The sequence below is a fragment of the Halichoerus grypus genome, chromosome 2, assembly GCF_964656455.1.
Source record: "Halichoerus grypus chromosome 2, mHalGry1.hap1.1, whole genome shotgun sequence".
Classification (NCBI taxonomy): Eukaryota; Metazoa; Chordata; class Mammalia; order Carnivora; family Phocidae; genus Halichoerus; species Halichoerus grypus.
Genome location: NC_135713.1, coordinates 39,950,968 through 39,972,911, shown reverse-complemented (window position 1 = coordinate 39,972,911; position 21,944 = coordinate 39,950,968). Strand labels below are relative to the sequence as shown.

At 37.3% G+C, this 21,944-nt stretch overlaps 1 protein-coding gene across 2 annotated transcripts in view; it reads left to right on the top strand.

The window, feature by feature from the left end:
• The window catches only part of LOC118538224 (sperm-associated acrosin inhibitor-like), a 119,028-nt gene that overhangs the window by 65,241 nt on the left and 31,843 nt on the right, over positions 1–21,944 (top strand). For both annotated transcript variants that reach the window (XM_078066719.1, XM_078066718.1), the window contains exon 3: positions 7,368–7,509. In XM_078066719.1, coding sequence (XP_077922845.1) covers positions 7,493–7,509 — 17 coding nt within the window. In that variant the 5' untranslated portion in view covers positions 7,368–7,492. The remainder of the gene's footprint in view (positions 1–7,367; positions 7,510–21,944) is intronic.

Genomic DNA, 21,944 nt, shown 5'->3' with positions numbered 1-21,944 from the left:
TTGGCTTGTAATTTTCTTTTTTAGTGGGGTCTTTGTCTGGTTGGAATCTAGGTAATGCTGGCCTCATAGAATGAATTTGGAAGCTTTCCTTCCATTTCTGTTTTTTGGAACAGTTTGAAAAGAAGAGGTATTAACTCTTCTTTAAATGTTTGGTAGAATTTGTCTGTGAAGCCACCTGGTCCAGAACTTTTGTTTGTTGGGAGATTTTTGATTACTAATTCAATTTCTTTGCTGGTTATCGGCCTGTTCAAGTTTTATATTTCTGCTTCAGTTTTGGTAGTTTATATGTTTCTAGGAATTTATCCATTTCTTCCAGATTGTCCAGTTTGTTGGCATATAATTTTTCATAGTATTCTCTTATAATTGTTTATATTTCTGTGGTGTTGGTTGTGATCTCTCCTCTCTCATTCATGATTTTATTTATTTGGGTCCTTTCTCTTTTCTTTTTGATAAGTCTGGCTAGAGATTTATCAATTCTATTAATTTTTTCAAAGAACCAGCTCCTGGTTTCATTGCTCTGTTCAACTGTTGATTTTTTGTTTGCTTGTTTATTTCTATATCATTTATTTCTGCTCTGATCTTTATTATTTCCCTTCTTCTGCTGGCTTTAGGCTTCATTTGTTGTTCTTTTTCTAGCTCCTTTAGTGGGGTTAGGTTGTATATTTGAGACTTTTCTTACTTCTTAAGGTAAGCCTGTATTGCTACATACTTCCCTCATAGGACTGCTTTTGCTGCACCCCAAAGGTTTTGAACCATCATGTTTTCATTTTCATTTGTTTCCATGTATTTTTTAAAATTTCTTCTCTAATTTTCTGGTTGATCCATTCATTCCTTAGTAGGATGTTCTTTAACCTCCATGTATGTGTGGTCTTTCCAAATTTTTTCTTGTGGTTGACTTCATGTTTCATAGTGTGTGTTCAGAAAATATGCATGGTATGATCTCAGTCTTTTTGTACTTGCTGAGGCCTGATTTGTGACCCAGTATGTGATCTATTCTGGAGAATGTTCCATGTGCACATGAAAATAATATATATTCTGCTGCTTTAGGATGAAATGTTCTGAATATATCTGTTAAGTCCATCTTGTCCAATGTGTTATTCAAAGCCATTGTTTTCTTGTTGATTTTCTGCTTAGATGATCTGTCCATTGATGTAAGTGGGGTGTTAAAGTCCCCTACTATTATTGTATTACTATCAATGAGTTCCTTTATATTTGTTATTATTTTATATATTTGGGTGCTCTCAAAATTGGGGCATAAATATTTACAACTGTTAGACCTTCCTGTTGGATAGACCCCTTTACTATGATATAATGCCCTTCTTTTTCTCTGTTACAGTCTTTGGTTTAAAATCTAGTTTGTCCAGGGGCGCCTGGGTGGCTCAGTCGGTTAAGCGACTGCCTTCGGCTCAGGTCATGATCCTGGAGTACCAGGATCGAGTCCCATATCAGGCTCCCTGCTCTGCTGGGAGTCTGCTTCTCCCTCTGACCCTCCCCCTTCTCATGCTCTCTCTCTCTCTCTAATAAATAAAATAAAATATTTTAAAAAAAAAGAAAAAAAATCTAGTTTGTCTGATATAAGTATGGCTACTCCAGCTTTCTTTTGGAAGCTAAGAAGGCACTTCCAAGTGTCTTGCCTAATTAGCCCATGCCTGAGAAAGTGACAGCAGCTATTAGGAAGAAATGCTAATGTAATTAATTATCCCACATAGTCTGGTGACATTCATGAATTCTCATTCATCTTGCTTTGAAACTGTTGATAGATACTTGGTTAATTCCCATTTTTTCAGTTACCATTCTTTTTCTTTAAATGACATTTCAATCGTCCTCTGAGTCTAGTACTTGCTCGGAAGATGAGCACATATTTCTTTTGGGACTAGCTTCTACACCCCATTTTCTTCAGTGCTCAGCAATAACATCCTCATGACACTGGAAGCCCATGAAGATTCTTTTCAAAGGAAGATATGCATTAAAGGGTTAGGTCAACAGACTTGGGAAGCTCAAATTAGCTCCTGGGAAGTAATCATAAGCCCTTGGAATATCCCTCCTGATAAGAGTGACTTTGTAACCTGAGGTCATAGGCCATGCCATATAGTTTATGATCAAGGGAATGCCTCTTGTTGTTCCCTGTGGTCCTGAGCTGCTCTGTATTAATTTGACCTCTGGGAATTCAGGGTGGCTGGAGACTCAGTGGTTGTCAGTCATGCAGGTGTCACAAGCTTAGGTGACTGGCTTTTAATGAAAGGCCTGGGCATCAAGGCTTTGGTGAGCTTCCCAGGTTGGCAATACTTCGTATGGGTTGTCACACATCATAGCTGGGAGAATTAAATACTGCCTGTGTGAGTCCACTGGGAAAGGTCAACTGGAAGCTTGTGATTGCTCTCTCCTGGACTCCACCCTATGAGCTTTCTGCCTTTGCTGATTTTACTCATATCCTTTCTTTGTAATAAACTGCTACCATGTGTATAACAGCTTTTCTAAAGTCTATGAGTCCTGCTAGCAAATCATCAAACCCGAGGATAGTCTTGGGGATTCCCAACACAGAAGATCTAACAGGTCATGGAAGAGTTACTAACAAGACATAAATCTGTTTGCAAAAACAATTTCAAATGGAGTTAAAATATATCACAAGGAATATTATTAATTTTTTAATCTAAACTTACTATTGAACTTATTTGAAAGGCAAAGAAATATATAAGTCAACTGTCAATTTTTATCTGTGTAAGACCACATAACCACTTTGTTATTCATGTGTATGTCTACAACTTTATCTATGTCTGTATCTATAACTGTATTGCTATCTATATCTATTTATGTCTACCAACCAATATTTATGGGTGCTATTTATAGGCATGTCAATGTGATTTGTTAAAAAACTTTGAGTGATTTGAAAAAATGGATTTCTATTCATTTTTTGAATATAATCTATAGATATCTATTAATATGATCTTTGATGCCAAAACACCACATAAGCCTTTCTTTCTTTTTTTTAATGAGTCAACTTTGAATGTTAACTGAAGTTTTTCAGAAAGACTTTTCTCTTTATACAGTGTGTCCCCAGTCGTTTATGACCAATAGGGGTTATTTTAAATAAAAATCCCATCCATCAGTAAATCCAGTTCCTCGGCTAAGATTATTTGATATTTCTGTGAGGAAATACAGAGAAAAAAAATAGTATTTTATTTTGAACTTACCACTGATCAACACAAAAAAAACACTCATTCTGGTAAGTGTGGCCATTTGTAGCACAAACATACGATGTCACATCTGGACACTGTGATGTATAAGAAGGATCCACTGAGTAGTACATTTTACATGGGGGCTGCAAATACCAAAAAAATGTCATATGAATAACAATTGATAGATTTTCTCCCATCTATTCCTGGCCTGTCACTTCCTCCTCCCCATAGAAATAATATCAACTAGGGCGCCTGCGTGGCTCAGTTGGTTAAGCGACTGCCTTCGGCTCAGGTCATGATCCTGGAGTCCCCGGATCGAGTCCCGCATCAGACTCCCTGCTCAGTGGGGAGTCTGCTTCTCCCTCTGACCCTACCCCCTATCGTGCATTCTCTCTCACTCTCTCTCTCTCAAATAAATAAATAAAATCTTAAAAAAAAAATAATATCAAATATTTCTATTCAATTGATCTTTTTCAAGATTTTGTCCTGGGCTTTGGTCAGGCAGGTTTTTTGCTGACTGCAGTGTTAGAAAATGCAGTGACCCATCCATTATCTCTTAAAATCATAAGCATTATAACATCCCCACTTAAATCCCAGATGTAAAGTTTCCACTTAAACTTGGAATCCCAAAGCCGTGAACTCATTCTAAGAAGTTTGTGAGTAGAGGTATTTATGTATTTGTGAACTTCTAGAGGAAGGGGCTCAAATGTAATTGTTGAGAGTGAGGGTTCTGTATTGAGGCTGGGAATAAATCCTGTATTTACCACTGTTTAACTTTATGACCTTGAGCAAGTGACAGGTGTTATTTCATTTAATGCTCAGAGATGTATTTTACTGTTATAACGTTTGTGCTACATAAGATTAAATGTAAGTCTGGAAAGGTTATAATGCCCAAGGTCACATGGAAAACTTTTGTTCTACTTATCCCTATGAAGTTTTAGGTCTCTCATATCAAGAGAGTGATCAGGTTAGCATCAGAATTCAGAACTGAGAAATTTAAATTTACCTTAGGCCATTTATTTATATCACGTGGCTTGAAGATTTCTGCAGACAAAATACATACATAATAGGTTGAAATCGTTCTTCATGGAATATGATTTTACCCACTGAAGTTACTAACTGAATAAGGAAATGTAATTTAATTACTCATTTGCACAAAAGTATAAAAAATAACTTACAGCAACAGAATTTGTGGGTGGTGTTCTTTTATTAACTACTTTATTCATTTATTCATTCTTTCCTTCATTTTCACAGTCCTGACTTTATTTATAAATTTTCTATGTCACTGAGAAAAGAGTAAAAACCAGTTGAGGTTGTAGGTGTAACTTGCAAACTACGTTATTTTCATTAAGTTACCTGATTTTTGTTGGCTTTAGTTTCCTTTTCACTGCAGTTGGGATGAGTGTACATACTTTAAAGCTTTTTTAATTAAATATGATATGGTAAATAAAATATTAGGCTTGTTCCTACCAAGATGCTGAACTAAAGAGGATACTATGAGTGATGATGAGAAACTTTAAGGGTTCCTTGGCTCTGGAGAGACTGGTCCTGGGAAGCTAGTTTGTGTGAGGATGCTAGTGTTGCCTGGAGATAGAGGTTGGCCAGCTGGCTGTGGGAGAAGGAAATAAGAAGAGACTTATCATAGTTCTGTTATTCCTTATCTCTCACTGTAATATGATCTTTTAAATAGTCTAGAAAATTCTAGCTTTCCAAAAGTCAGAATTTCCAAAGTTCAAAGAGAAAACTTGAGTTGTATTTTAAATTATTTCCCAGAGGAAACAAGAAGCCTACCAACCTTTCCAGGAATAGACTATGCCAATTGCACATATAATCTTTTAAAGAATAAAAAAAAAAAAATGGAACGCTTCTTTCTAATTCTAAAAAACCAGAATCTTTTAATGACAAAAGTAGCTGGATACGGTGAGGAAAAAGGAAAATAAAGGCCTTCATCTAGCAGAAATAAAGTAAAAATATATACCACATACCATATATGAGAATAAACCTCAAATACATCTGAACATAAGAAATGAAACCATGCAAAGAGCAACTGAATTTCTCTTTAATCTTAGTGTAGGAAAACCTTTCTGGTAGGTGAGGTGCTTTAGCATAGTTTTGATTAGCATTTTTTTCATAGTGAAGTTGAATATCTTTTACAGATTTAAGAGCCATTTCTGTATTTTTGGGGTATGTGTATGCGTGTGTGAATTGTATATGTATGCATATTACTCATTTGGCAATTGGTTTTTATTTCTTTTCCCTCAGTTTTAAGTATTCTTATATATTAGATGTATTAGTCCTTTATCTGTGATATGTGTTGCAGATATTCTCTTCCAGTTTATTAGATATTTTTTAGTTTAAGGAATTTACCCTGAAGATACACCTCCAACAATACAAAATACATATGCATAAGATTATTGCAACATTGTTTGTAACTGCAAAATATTGAAAACAAACTAAACGCCCATACAAAGAAGACTGAATGAATAAACTTTGGTATACCCACCCAAGGAAGTTCTATGACATTGTATAAAAGAATGAGGGAGATCCCTGTGAATTGATATGTACTGATTTTCAGGATATTTGTAAATTGAGTAAAGCAAGTTACAAACAGGTATCTATAGTATGCTATCTTTTAGGTAAGCAAGTAGGAGAATGACACAATGTGCACACATGTTTCTATATAACACAAGAAAGACAGAGATCAATGAAGCTGGTTCCATAAAGATGGCTGTGGGGTTGGAATAAAAGGGAAAGGAGTATGGAGGTAATGACACTTCTCTGAACCTAAACTTTTGCTCATTTTGTTTTATTTTCCTTGTGTTCAAAATAATTTTGAATTTCCCTTTGGATTTTTCTTGACCCATGCATTATGTAGAAACATGTCATTTCATTTTCAAATTTTGGAGGGTTTTCCAGAGTAACTCCCTTTTCTAACAGTGATACCCAATTGATACCCACTTTGCATTGTCAAGCCTAACATTCCCCACTTAGTCACACGTGACTGTTTTTCTTTTCTACAACTAAAAGAATATCAGATGTTTCTCTCCCAAGACTTGTAAGTTTGCTTACCTGAGAAAACAGTATGTGCCAAAGTGGAGGAAACCAGGAAAAATATGGTTGTGTAGGAAAACGCAGCCATTTGATCTCATCCAATGTCCTGCTCTGGTGGGACCTGGGAAAAGGCTTGAGATAGTTTATTCCTAATATCTTGCACAGCTGGCTTTCCAAACATGAGAGGACCTACTGCCCTGAGGTGTTGCATTCTTATAAACTTGACCATGATGGTCTCACACTGGCCTGATCCCAAGGGTTCAGACCTGAGAGGGCCCTCTGCTTCAAAGAGAGATAATAAACCGTTAAAAGAACTTTTTTTTTTTCTGCCAGTAGTCATGTATAATCCCGGTCCTGGTTGGAAGAGGAACTGGGCTCCGGGCTTTCATCAGGACTGGCCCCAGGCATGTTCCTTTTACATAGGTTCACCCTATAATCTATCATCTACACTGGAACATTCATGTGAGTAAATATAAACACCCTAAGAATTTATAAAAAATTCTGAATAAACGGGTGTGGACTGAGGACTGTCCTGCGTTATCAGGGACATGTCACTTTATAATGTGAGTCATTTGATTTCCTGGGATAGACCTGTTTCTCCAGTCCTTCATTTCCTAACTAAGTGTCTTCTTGCAGACCACTTACACGTGCTCAAATACAAAGAATGAATTGAAAATAGAATTGTTGGTCTTGGGTCATAAAAATTATGTATACCTTAACTGATGCAAGAATCTGGATAAATATCTTGATCTAAATATAATTTTTATGATTCTTAGATAGGTACACATACTTTTATATATATCAGAGAGATCTGAGTTCAGATTCTAGCTTCAACATCTCCTAGAAGTGTGAGCCTTAGAAAAAGGATGAACTTCAAAGCATATTGAGATGGTCAACTGATACTATTGTAAGTAAAGAGTTTATTTGTATTAAATTGCCAATTTCTTTAGCCACACTCTTCTCTTATAGGGATGGAAATACTTAGGCCCAGAGAGAAGATGTTTTCCAAGTCATTTCCTCAACTTCCTCCTGTCCTTCTGTCATTCTGTCTCTTCTCCAAATTGTAGCTGGTGGGCATGCAGGGAAATGAGGGAGAATCCTATTAGCTGCTAGTGAATTTTCCCCTACTTTCATGTGCAGAGGAAGCAAAAGGAAGATACTGGAGGAGAACAAACACATGGGAAAACCTACTGACAGAGAAGAAATGCCGAGATCCCACCACTTATTTGAACTAAGGATGGAGAAGATGAAGAAATATTACCTGAATGAGTTGCTGCAGAATGTGAGTCTGCTCTAGTCACCCTGAGGTCAGAGCTAGCCTTAAGTAAAGTTGCTATTCTATGAATCTGTGGCCAGGGGCATGCTGAGCACAGGGAGCAGCCTCCTAGCTCAGCTGAGTGACCACTTACTTGGCATGAAATTACTCTAATGGCTGTTTCCTACTTTGATCCCTCTCTTGAACCACCTCTTCTGGTGTTTCATGTTCCAGCAGGCAGGGAGAGATCTGAAGGTTCCATACTTGTGGTTTCTGTTGTGGATCATGAGAACAAGAAGGACCAGCATCCTAAATATTTGATCGCATTTGCAAAGGTTAATTGCCTACCACATTCCAGATGATCTGGTGGAATTACTTGCCTAATTCAAGGCTGATTCATCTTTCTGGTCTCTTCTGCCTCCTGAGGTCACTTAGTCCATTCTGCTTCTCAGAAGGTTTACCTGTTTTATCTTTCTAGGACATGATTTCTGACATCAGCCCAAGAAACTCGGGTACTGCAACCAATAGTCTTTGCAATACTCAAGCCTCCCAGTTTCTCCAGTTGTTTCCCTCTACTTAAACATAGGACAGCCTAAAAATGTGCCATTAACTGGAAAATTTCTATCACATAGACCTTAAACTCTCTCAAGTAGTTAGCACGCCTTTTGCTGCTTTGTCTTTTCTTCTCTACCTGAGTCCCGTAGTTTGACATTTAAAATTTAGCTTCTTGACATGGCCATACTCTCTTGGCATCCTACCCTTTATTCTTCCCTCTTCCAAGCCAGAATAAACTCAACTTCCTATTTTCCTACTCCAGACCTCAGTTAATCTTGGTTGGCCACCTAAACCTGCTAGACTCTTAAGAAAGCCTCTTATTTAATATCATGTTGCTAACTAGGCCACCCATCTCCAATATCATTTCTTTTTCTTTAATCCATTTTTTCAACTATCTGACCATACCTCCCCTATATGACTTTGAGTAGAAAAGTTCACCTCTTCTTTATTAAGTAGGGAAGCTTCAGGATGAACCAACTCCACTTTTTTTCTCTTTGCCTTGTAATTCTGGAAATTTTATCCCTTACTTTTCTTTCTATTTTTCTGCTTCTCTTCATATCAACTTACGAGGGATCTACACATTCATCCATCCCTTTCTTTCTGCCAATACCTGGTTATGTGGTCTACACTCCTCATCACATTTATTCCTTATAATAATCCCATGAGGTTTATAGCATTGTGAGACTTGTATAAGAGAAAAAGATACTGAAGCTTAGGAGAGTAAATTCATTTGCTGGAGCTAACCAGCTACTAAAGAGTGGTAATGAAGTAACTAGCTACTAATGGTCAGATATGGGATTCAAACACAGGTATGTTTAACTACAAAGCCCATGTTCACTTATCTTCTCTCATCTTAGAGAATGAATGTTCCCTTTAACTTATCTATCAATCTTCTTAGACCAACACCATGAATGTCTTGTGTGATACTTTATGCTTTTCTTGGCAGCATCTTTGACTTTCCCCTCTTTGTCCCTCCTTCCAAAGGCAGTACTCTTAATCTCTCCATAATACTGCCTCCTAGGTAATTAGATTGTGTCTAGTCCACCAAGATATAACCCTACTGGAATTTTGACTGGAGTCAATAACATCTTTATAAAGTATGTACAAAAACATGTATAAAACATGTTAAAACATGATAAAAAACATCTTTTCATACATGAATATGACATGCCTTCTTTTCAATTGCAGGGGAATTCTTCTACTTGCTCAATGTATAGGAATTCCTAGAATGCAATTTTTAAAACACAATCTGATCTTGTTGCCCTATTCAAATCTACCATTGGCTCTTTCTTGGTTATATTATGGGGTTATTATTTATGATAAAACTTGAATGTGAAGAAATTTAACATCTTATTTTGTATAACTGAAATCAACTTGTTCATGAATATCCAAATTCTATCAGTAATAGACAAAAGTAACTTGGGGACCAGTGACTTTGGGAGCAGGAGATAGAGGTTGAATGAAGTATGGATCATAAGAGTGAAGATAAGGGAAGAAAATAATTAGGTTTTTGGATCTTCTTAGCACTAGTGTCAACCTTTCTAGTGTCTGTAGAAGCAGTTACTTTAGAAATTAAATTCAAGTGAGAAAAGAAAACTGCCTACACCATCCAACTAAAGACAGTTTTATCTGTTGAAGATTCAGAGGTCTTTGGCTAATAATTACCTGTTGCTTCTCTGGAGCTCCATCTCCCTGGTTTTTCAAAGGCTTTAGAGATCCTTTGCGTACCAGCATAAGGTTAGTTTTGCCAGTTAAAAAAGGCACTACATTAAGAAGATGATCTCTCCTGATCTTTGTAGGAAAATGGTGGATGGCGAAGTCAGATTTCTTCACCCATCTTTAAAAAAAAACCAGGGCTTAATCTAAATCTGGAGAGTACATAAAATTGCCCAGTGCCCATGCCTGCAGTATAACTGGAAATCAGACAATATTATCTACTTTGCATTCCATGCAATTAGGGAAGTACACTTCCAACACCAGCAACATTAACACAAAAGATAGAAAGATTACAGACGGCTTGAATAACCCTACTTACCAACTTGACATAACTGAAATTTATAAAACTTCTGGATCTGTAGTAGGTATAATTTCCCTATTTTTACCACTAAGTACAAATGAAATACACACACACACAAAAACATAAGAAGACAGTAAGGGGGAGAGAAAGTGGATTGGCTAGGGATCTGGGGACTTGAAGAATAATACGCTGGTGAGTTTCCTGGGCTTTCTGTTTGCTTCATGTATCCAGACTTGGAGCTGAGGAAGATAGCAACCTGGAAACACCAGGGGGCACGGGTCAAAAAACCACCCTGACAAAAGCCTGTTCTCTCTAGCTGAAGGACCAATAAAGGAGCACAAATGACTTTTTTGTCTCAAAACATTATATCCAAGAAGCTATCATTCTCACCAGCCTGGGTTTGCAGCTGGGTTTCTTGTAGGATATGTTTCATAAACGGTGAAAAGTGTAGGCAAACCACGGGTAGCTGGACCCTCTATAAGTCACTAATGTCTTGTCAACATATTTCTTCCTTTTTGTTTAACTTGTAGAGTCTTATTCCTGATGGAACTAAGTAATGCATTCATTATTACTATTTCTATGTAATATTGTCCCATAGGTCTGGTCATGTCATTGACATTAACCAGACACCAGCAGGTAGAAAAAAGGAGGGCCAGAATTTGATTTGACTTTACCACTCCTTATTGCTTACCCATTAAATTCCAGGCTTTATACTAGGTCATAGAGATGGCCTAGTATCCATCCATTAAATTACTGCTCTCATAAATCTTAAAGTTTTATTAAAAGCGGGTGACAAGCAGAAATCCACAAAAGTAGAAAGGCAGTCAGCTAGGAGATGTGGCAGTTGGTGAGGAAAACCTGAGTCATGTGTGGAACTAGTATCAGAAGAGAGAAAACCCACCCAACATAAGATAATTAAAAGAACAGAACACTTTCTTCTCTTTGCCTGAATAAAAACTGGGGAAATCAAAGGCTCATGTCTAAGAACATAATTGAGTCCTTACTAAAATGGTCTTTTTATTCAAAAATATTTGGCCTTTTTAAAAATTTCTGTCAGGATTAAAGTAGCATGCATATTCTTAAAGCCTGAAAGAAAATAAGCAATACTCTGCCTAATAATGTGATATATTTTAGGAGATGAGATTCTTGCAGTTAGAAGTTTTTAAAACTTCTTTATATGTTTGTATGTTTTTTTACATTGTTTTTAATGCAGCCCATAGTAAGAAATAAATTTTATATTACAACCAAAACACAAATACACATACACTCACATATCTGAAACATCACAAAATCCTACTTACACTGTGTGCAGTGCACTATGGTATTTTCTATCATATTCTGTTTTCTTCTAGTTTATTCCATTAAGATGCAGGTTGTAACCCACTTTGATTTTACAATGTATTTATGAATCAGAGCCTTTAGTGTAAAAGATATTGGTTTAAAGAGTGAAAAATATTATAAAAATTAATACTTGATCTTGACAGATGTGTGTGTGTGTGTGTGTGTGTGTGTGTGTTCATTCCTGGCAAATAGGCAACTCACACTGATTAGAATATTGAAAAGGAGAAATCCCCCAGTAAGACCACACCAGCTCTGAACCTCCTCCAATCTGTGGGATGTTAATGGTGGGTGGAGATTCCAAGCAGAGGAAAAACTGACACTTTGAAAGATAAGCCATAAATCAGAGGGAAGAGGAGCCAGGTTAAACAGTGGACATAAATCCACCCAATGTGATTCCCTGGTGCACGATCTTCTGACTTTCTGTCTGAGGAAATTCATGTATATACTGTAGTTGTAACTTTATCCTTCTATGCTGTATTTCCTTTTGAATAGTAAACCACTCTTTTATAAAGAAAGACATTTATCCATGTGCCTCCAAGTGTGACGGGTAGCATGCAATGAAGCCAAAGGATAGCCTCATCAGATTCAACTTGAGCAGATAGTGGGGCAGCAGGGAAGTTGGAAAGGAGTGCTTTGTGCCAGGTTTCTGGGCAGAGATAATTGGTGAAGTGTGTGGATATGGCAGCATGGGGATGAAAATGACAGGAAAGGACAAACAATAATTTAGGAATGCATTGAGGCAAAAATATGTTTTCCTTCTCATTTTTTTAAAGATTTTATTTATTTATTTGAGAGAGAGAGAGAGAGCACAAACGGGGAGCAGCAGAGGGAGAGGGGAAAGCAGGCTCCCAAGGCTCGGTCCTAGGGTCCTGGGATCATGACCTGAGCCGAAGGCAGATGCTTAACCATCTGAGCCACCCAGGAGCCCCCGCTTCTCATTTTATGCTGGAGAAAAAAAAATAAAAGAGCTTTGAAAGTTAAAGCAGCAAACACTTGGACTACACAAGGCTGAACTTCAGTCTCAAGGAAAAGGCGTTCCTGGTAATGTCAGCAAAACATGGATTCTACCCCAAGAAAACATATTAAGAAATTAGCTATTAAATGGTATGAAAGGTGGACCCTAAAGCAAATCAGGAGCACAGTTATCATAATCAGAACCCATAACCAGAGTGGGAGAATGTGCAAATCTGTCAAATTTGGAATCATCTAAACTGCACCTAGTGCTTTTTCAAAATCCATAACTAGGATCAGTCTGAGCCTCATAATCTGGAGCGGAGCTAAACTTAATTAAGAGGGTTCAACATCTTAGCTAAGGGAAGAGAGCAGTTATTTGGATGAGAAGTGGGCAGTCGGGACAGTGATGATCAACAGAGTAAGTTCAAACCTTGAAAAGCCCTACAGTAAGCTGGAGGTCCAGAGAGCTGTAGGCCTATCTTGTGATCTAGAAGTTACCAGCAGGGCGCCTGGGTGGCTCAGTCGTTAAGCGTCTGCCTTCGGCTCAGGTCATGATCCCAGGGTCCTGGGATCGAGTCCCACATCGGGCTCCCTGCTCAGCGGGAAGCCTGCTTCTCCCTCTCCCACTCCCCCTGCTTGTGTTCCTGCTCTCGCTATCTCTCTCTCTGTCAAATAAATAAATAAAATCTTTAAAAAAAAAAAAAATAGAAGTTACCAGCAACCTTGACGATAGATGGTGAGAAATGCTTTGGAGAATAGGATGAGTTTCATTGTGAAGATATTGTTTGAGATAACATGGGAACATCCAAGTAGATGGATGGGATTTAATCTCTAATGGGATTTGAGGGGCTTCTGGGGTACTGATAATGTCTGATTTCTTGGTCTGGGTGATGTTTAAATGGGTGTGTTGATTTTGTGAAATTCTTATCTGTGCAAATTACTATATATACATGTGAAACATCAATACTATTTTATATTAAAAATCTTAGAAATACATTAAGATAATAAAGATTAGCCAATAAAACTTAACAGTATGTCAAAGAATAGTTTACAATGAAGAAGTAAGATTTATTTCAAGAATGGAAGGACAGTGACATATTAGAAAGGAGATTACTATAATTTATTATATCAGTAGGTGAAAGGACAGTTACTATATAAATAATTGATAAATATTGGAAGTGAATTGAATAAAATCTCTATATTTGAATATTCTTTGTAATAAATAGGAAAACTGTCAATGATAAAAAAAATATTGTAAACATTTGAAGTTGGTGAAACTGCTGGTGAGTACATAAATTTGTAGAACTTTTAAACTCTCAAATGAGAATTCATCATAAAGTTGTTTCCAGGAGCACTTGGGTGACTCAGTCAGTTAAGCATCTGCTTTCGGCTCAGGTCATGATCCTGGAATCCCAGGATCTAACCCCACATTGAGCCCCATGTCAAGCCCCATGTCCAGCTCCCTGCTCAGAGTGGAGTCTGCTTCTCCCTCTGGCCCTCACCCTACTTATTTTCTCTCTCACTCTCTCTCTCAAATAAATAAATAAAATCTTTAAAAAAATGTTGTTTCCATAAATATTTATAACAGGAATTTTTGTGACACTGCAAAATGGAAATCATCTTACAGAGGGTTGGTCATAATTTGGTTTATCTATGAATGAAAAAATAAGTTAACTATTAAAAATAATATTGTAAAAGAATATTTATTGACATGGAACTATTTCATCATATACTGTGTGACATATAAGTTTACACATAGAATAATGTAAATTTTAATATAACATATAACAGAAATAATGTGTAATGTGGGTAAAAACAACTTTCAATAAAATTGTATGTAAAAAATATAATGACAAATTCTGAATTGTTAACAATGGTCACTACTAGTTCTTAAGATTATGTATAATTTTGTATGTATTTTGAATTTGTGCCTTTTTATGTTTGTTTTCTGCATTGAAGAGGTATTATTGTATAAGCTCGAAAGTGCAATGATGGCTACCTTGTGTTTTTTCTTTTTTTTTTTAAGGATTTTATTTATTTATGTGACAGAGAGAGAGAGACACAGCGAGAGAGGGAACACAAGCAAGGGGAGTAGGAGAGGGAGAAGCAGGCTTCCCGCTGAGCAGGAAGGCCGATGCGGGGCTCGATCCCAGGACCCAGGGATCATGACCTGAGCTGAAGGCAGATGCCCAACGACTGAGCCACCCAGGTGCCCCGTGTTTTTTCTTATTAGAGAAGTAGGGAGGGTGTTGGATCAAAGATAACTCATGAACAGAGGCAAAGGCCACGATTTAATTTTTTTTTTAATTTGAATATAACTGACACACAATCTTACATTGGTTTCAGGTATATAGCATAGTGATTCAGCATCTCTATACGTTATGCTGTGCTACCACAATTGTAGCTTCCACCTGTCACCATACAACACTGTTACAACATCATTGACTGTATTCCCCATGCTTTGTCTTTTGTTCCCATGACTTATTCACTCCATAACTGGAAACCTGTACTTCAGCCCTCCCCTTCCCCCATTTTGCCTATCCCTCTGGCAACCAGTTTGTTCTCTGTATTTATAAGTTGGATTCTGCTTGTTGTTTGTTTACTCATTTGTTTTGTTTTTTTAGATTCCACAAATAAGTGAAATCATATGGTATTTGTCTTTCTCAGTCTGACATACTTCTCTTAGCATAATACCCTCTAGGTCCATCCATGGCAAGACCTCACAAATGGCAAAGGCAAATGGCAAGATCTCATCTTTTTTATGGCTACCTAGTACTCCATTTTATTATATTTATATATATAATATGTATATATATTACATGTATATATCACATCTTCTTTATTCGTTCATCTATCAACAGACACTTAGGTTACTTCCATATCTTGGTTATTGTAAATAGTGCTGCAATAAACATTGATGTGCATGTATCTTTCTTTTGTTTTTTTAAAATTTAAATTTAATTAATTAACCTATAGTGTATTTTTTAGCTACAAAGGTGGAGTTTAGTGATTCATCTGTTGCATATAACACCCAGTGCTCATTACATCAAGTGCCTTCCTTAATGCCCATCACCCAGTTACTCCATCCCCCCCCTCCCTCCCCTCCATCCCAGGAACTGGGATACAAGTTCCTGTAGTTGAGTCTCTTAGGGTTTGTCTCCTTCTCTGATTTCGTCTGATTTTTTTGAATTAGTGTTTTCATTTTCTTTAGGTAAATATCCAGTTTAATATCTTAACCAACGTGCTGCTTAACCTTTGACTATAGTCAAAAGGAATGTGGCTATCTCCTAGTGGGTGGATGTTAGTGAAATATCAGATCACTTCTGCTCCAGTCTTAATGAAACTGCTTCAGAAATATCTCTTTTATTATCCTCCTGGGAGCACTTTAGGTTTTTCCAACAGGAAGGAAAATTGGGAAGGCTATAGAAAAGGTACAATTTTAAATGCAAGGTCAAGGTAGCTGTCAGTTACTTAGCAAGTGACCTTTGGGCTAACTGAAAAACCAGGCCAAATGCCCTGATGCTAAAGTAGGAGTGGCACGTTATGAAGCAAGGAAGGACCAGTGTGTGAGGGAGAATGGAGAGAGTGGTGGGATACAAGTTCAGATCACCCTCAAAGAGAAAGAATCACTCTGACATCAGATGATTCAGCAAAAGTGGTGAAGTGAGCATAGCCAACTGTCAAACGCTTGTAGGCATTGTAAAGACTTTGGCTTTTATATTTAGAGAGTTGGGAAGCCATTAGGTGATTTGAACAGAGAAGATATTGTTAAAAGACATTTCTCTAAATGCTAGAATAAATAAGGAGAGGAATGGCAAGATTCAGGAGAGCAGCTAGGAGATATATTAGTGTTTAAGAAAGGAATTCCAGCACCTGCTAGGGGTGATGAAGATAAGGCATTGATTTCTTGTAATCTTTCATTGTGAAGAAAGTTGGACAGGATTGACCTTCTGATAAATTTGCTACCTTGCTCCTCAGTGTTCAGAAGCCCTACTGCAACTGACTAAAGAGTCAGCGAGTGATAAAGATACAAAGGGAGTGATGGGAGAAAAGGAACAGAAAGCCAGCGGGGAATATGAATAATGTTAAGCTGCTATAATTCACTATATTTATTAAACAAATCAAACTTGAAAAAATCCTCATTCTCAACAACTCAGTCAATACATATATAGAAAGCAGTACCTCTCAGGCTTATCATATTATGGCCCACATAGAAAATATTATTTATAAGTTAGAGCAAAGAGATAAGGTTACCTGCCACTGGTGGCAATCAGCCTGAAGAGTCCAGGCACCCGAGGTCATGGTGCCATCCAAAAGAATCAATATTTCATCAGTGTTCCATAATATACATGTCAATAATTCATTTGATGACTGTAGTCCTATTCTGCCCCTCAGCCACAGAGATCAGCAGCAACAGCCCAGGCCTCCAGTGTCCACACATAATATCAGGTTGGTGCAAAAGCTCTGCGTTACCTAGGAGTTCATGCTGACAGGTGCAACTGGCCACCTTCCTTTGGATATTCCCACCTCTAACTCCTTCCCCTCCAAACTCCACAGGCTGCTTCTTCCCAATGTTGCATACATTTAAGAGTTAAAGGTAACTTTGACTAGAGGAGGTCCCAGATTTGGTGGTAGCAATGAGAGTAGATTCCAAAGGTTCTGTCTAGGACTCTCTGCCTTTAGACTTATCTCCACCTCTCTTCTTATAGTCACCAGGAAGAACTCAGATGAGGGCCTGACTTTAGATCTTCCTTCATATACATTATCAGACAGAATTTATGGAAACACGGGTACTCACACCAAATCACTTAGACTCCTAAGAAGTATTGTCACTGTAAAAAACCAGAATACTATAAACCAATAAAAAAAATTTATTCCCAAATAAGTGTAACTTAAATAAGTATAATTAGCTTGGATTTTTAGATATATATAGAACTTTAGAACAAATTAACAAAATAAACTCTCTTTTTAAGCACACAGTGAACATTAATAAAACTAGACTATCTTTTAGGTCATAAAGGAAGCCTCAGTAAATTCCAAGGCATCACAGACTGTGTATTCTGAAATACATATGGTAATATGTATTATCCATATGCTTGCAAATTAATGAATATTCTCTGAGTTAATAAGAGAATCTTGATGGGAATTGCACAATATTTAATACCTATGACAAAGAAAATACTGATATTCATATTATTTTTTTAAAGATTTATTTATTTATTTGACAGAGATCAGCAGAGGGAGAGGGAAAGGCGGACTCCCTGCTGAGCAGGGAGCCCGATGTGGGACTCAATCCCAGGACCCTGGGATCATGACCTGAGCTGAAGGAAGACGCTTAACTGACTGAGCCGCCCAGGTGCCCAAAAATATTCATATTAATGTAAGCATATCGTTGTAGCAAATAATCCTAAAATGCAAAATGACTCAATATACACAATAGACATATCTTTCCTCATTCATATAAACAATTAAATGTGGTTCCAGATGTTGGGGAAGTAGCGTTCTCTTCCATACAATTATTCAGAGAGATGAAGTGGAGGCCCTTCAATCTTCCAACAGGTGGCTTTCATACATGCAATAGCATGACGACTCTTACAATGAAATGAGGAAATGAAACCAGAAATAAAAGAGGACATGCTGTATAATTCTTTTTATATAAAGTACAAAACAGGTGGAACCAATCTATGTTATTTGATGCCAGGTTAGTTGTTATCTTGGGAGTTAGTGACTAGGAGGGAATAAAAGTGGGGAGGGCTTTAGGGATTCTGGTAACATTTTGGTTCTTGAACAGGTTGCTGGTTACATGGATACTGTAGAGGACACAGGCGTGCTTCACCCAGATGCCTTTTACCAATTAAATCTTTACTCTTATTCCCCAGATTTGATATATTTTGCTCGTTATGACTTGTACCTACAACCTTCTTTAGAGTACTACCTTTACTGGCTACTAGTGCTACTTTGTCTGGATGTTCCAAAAGCTGAAAGTACTAGGAGTTTACATTCCCTTGTAGCAAGCTCCGTGTAATGAGTGAGTAGTGCAGGAGTATGGCAGCACAGATTTCTTGCTTCAGCAGAACACATTTCTGCCTTCAGCAGAGTGTAATTTACACTCCCCATGGAATGAAGCTATATCTGGAAATTCACATAAAATTGCACCTTTGCTCTACTTGTTTCTCCCCCTTATCCAACTCCTCCACTCTTTAACTAATCTCTTCCAGGAGCATTTCCTCAATAAACACCAGTACATGAATCAACATATTAAGATCTTCCAGGGAGACCAGCCTATGACAGTAGGTACCATCATGATCATAGGAAGTAGATTATAGGATGTGGTTCTGGAATTGGCTATCTGGCACACCAAATGGCAATGAGTAACTCATGCCTGGTAGTAAATAGTGCTGATGTCCCATGGCATGCTGTAACAATGTAATTTTAAAGTTTTCCCCTGTGCTGAGTGTGACAAGATATAGATGGAAGGGTATCCCCTGGCTTATGCAATATCTCTGATGTTTGGGAGGTGTAGGAAAATGGTAATTATGACTCTGAGACTGGGTGGTGGTGGTTAAGTCTCATCAATACCTGAAAGGAGAAAATGTTAGGCTCAGGTTGGTCAACGACTAATTTAAGGAAGAGTTTAGGGTCAGAGGTCATCTACTGCCACTTTAAAGAAAATTCATCCCCTGCAACTGGAAGAAAGATCATGATAATAACCAAGCATAGAGCTTAATTGTAACAGAGAAGGCAATGTGGCATTGTAGGGCCACAAGCACTTACTCATGGATCTTACTTTTGTCTTCAGAACCTGCTCAAATCTGATCTTGTACACAGTCTCCATGTCTTGATGATGGGGAGACCTGCACTCCATTTTGAGGACATTAATATTATTTCATGGGATGATAATTTGAATATATATATGTTTTTAATTTTTGTTTTGCTTCTGCCCTACCTCTTTCTCCTACACTTGTGCTTAGCCTAATGTCTCCCTATATATACAATTGGTAAAGAGCTTCATTGCTCAGAATGAAGTCATCATGTCAGTGATAAAACACCCTGAGATGAATTATTGGTTTCAGAAAATCACTGTTCATAAGGAACAAAGATTTATGATTATATTTGTTAATGCCAATGTTTATGGATTGAGAGGAGGGAAGTTCCAGGGAAGAAATATCTGACTTTGATGTTGGTGATAGTTCAGGAGAGTGACTATGGATCTTGTCCTGCCATCCCATCAACCATGGGGAGGGATTAATATCAGGAGGGTTTGCTGCATTCAGACATGTTTGAGTATTTAAGAGTATTTTAAGAGAAAATCTGTGTCTCAATTTCTGTTCAGGGTACTGGAAGCCAGCAAGTCATCACAAAATTCCTGAGCCCATTATGGCATAGAAGTGATGGGTAGACCCTCCTGCATGGAGTGTCTAGATTGATGGACTGAGGATAGACTTACAGTGTCACTATCCACATAAATGGGTATCAGAAGCACCCAAACATTATCTCTATTTGGTAGAGAGTGGTGAGGATCAGAACATGAGAGCCAGTGGATATGGTCTAAGCCAGGATGAAGGTATAACTTCCATTTACATAATATAATTTTAGAGAATACTTTTAGGTTCACAGCAACATTCAGCAAAAGGTAGAAAGACTTCCTGTACACATGTCTAGCCTCTCTCATTCTCAACGTCCCCAACCAGAGCAGTATGTTTGTTATGAACCTACACTAATATATCATTATCACATAAAGTCTATAGTTTACTTTGTGGGTTCACTCTTGTTGTTCTGCATTCCATGCGTTCAGACATCTAAATGAGTGTGAAGTGGTATCTCATTGTGATTTTAGTTTGTATTTGCCTGATTATTCCTAATGATGTTGATTATGTTTTCATGTGCTCATTGGCCATTTCCAGATCTAATTGAAGAAATATCTGTTCATGTCATTTGCCCATTTTTAAAATGGGTTTCTTTGTCTTTTTTTTTTTGAAAAAAAACAAAGAGAGAGACACAGCGAGAGAGGGAACACAAGCAGGGGGAGTGGGAGAGGGAGAAGCAGGCTTCTGCTGAGCAGGGAGCCTGATGGGGGGGCTCGATCCCAGGACCCTGGGATCATGACCTGAGCCGAAGGCAGACGCTCAACGACTGAGCCACCCAGGTGCCCCTCTTTGTCTTTTTTTTTTAAATGAGACTTTATTTTCCAGAATAGTTTTAGATTCATAGCAAAATTGAGAGGAAGGTGCAGAGATTTCCTATATACTCCCTTCCCCCACACATGCATAGCCTCCCTCATTATCAGTGTCCCTCACCAAAGTTGTACATTTGGTATAGTTGACGAAACTACATCGACACATCATAATCACCCAAAGTCCATAGTTTACAGGAATGTTTATTCTTGGTGTACATTCTATGGATTTGGACAAATGTATAATGACTTGTATTCATCATTATGATACACAGAATATTTTCACTATCCTAAAAATCCTCTTTGTTCCACTTATTTATCCCTTCCTCCCCCAGCTCCTGACAACCACTGATCTTTTTACTGTCCACATAGTTTTGCCTTTTCTAGAATGTCATAGAGTTGGAATCATACAGTATATATCCTTTTCATATTGGCTTCTTTCTTTTAGTAATATACATTTAGGTTCCTCCATGTTTTTTCATGACTTAATAGCTCGTTTGTTTTTGGATCTGAATAACATTCCATCATCTGGATGTACCAGTTTATCCATTCATCACTGATGGACATTTTGGTTGCTTCCAAGTTTTGGAAATTTTGAATAAAGCTGCTATAACCATTGGTGTGCAGGTTTTTGTGTGGAAATAAGTTTTCAACTCCTGTGGGTAAATACCAAGAAGCATCGTTGCTGGATCATATGGATGACAGTTCTTCATCAGATGTATCTTTTGGAAATATTTTCTCCCAGTCTGAGACCTGTCTTCTTATTTTCTTGATATTGTCATTTGCAGAAGAGCAGTTTTTAATTTTCATGAAGTCCAGCTTATCAATTATTGCTTTCAGAGATCAAACCTTTGTGTTGTGACAGATTTTTTCCTCAGTCATGTCCAATCTATTAATAGGCTCACTACCTTTATTCAACTTAGAATTGGGAGTCCTATCCAGAACAATTAGGCAAGAAAAAGAAATAAAAATTATCCAAATTGGAAAGGAAGAGAATCCTGCCAGTATTTGCAGATGACATGATATTATATGTAGAAAACACTAAAAACTAGATAAAAAACTATTAGAACTAGTAAACAAATTTAGTGAGGTTGCAGGATACAAAATCAATACACAGAAACTTTTGCATTTTTATATACTTATAATGAACTATCAGAGAAAATAAGGAAATAATCCTATTTACAATTGAATCAAAAAGAATAAAATATCTAGGAATAAATTTAAGGAAGTGAAAGATGTGTATATTGAAAACTAGAAGACATTAAGGAAAGAAATTGAAGAAGACACAAATAAATGGAAGTATGTTCCATGCTCATGGATTAGAAGAATTAATATTGTTAAAATGTCCATACTGCTCAAAGCAATCTCTATTAAAATTCCAATGACAGGGGCACTTGGGTGGCTCAGTCAGTTAGTGTCTGA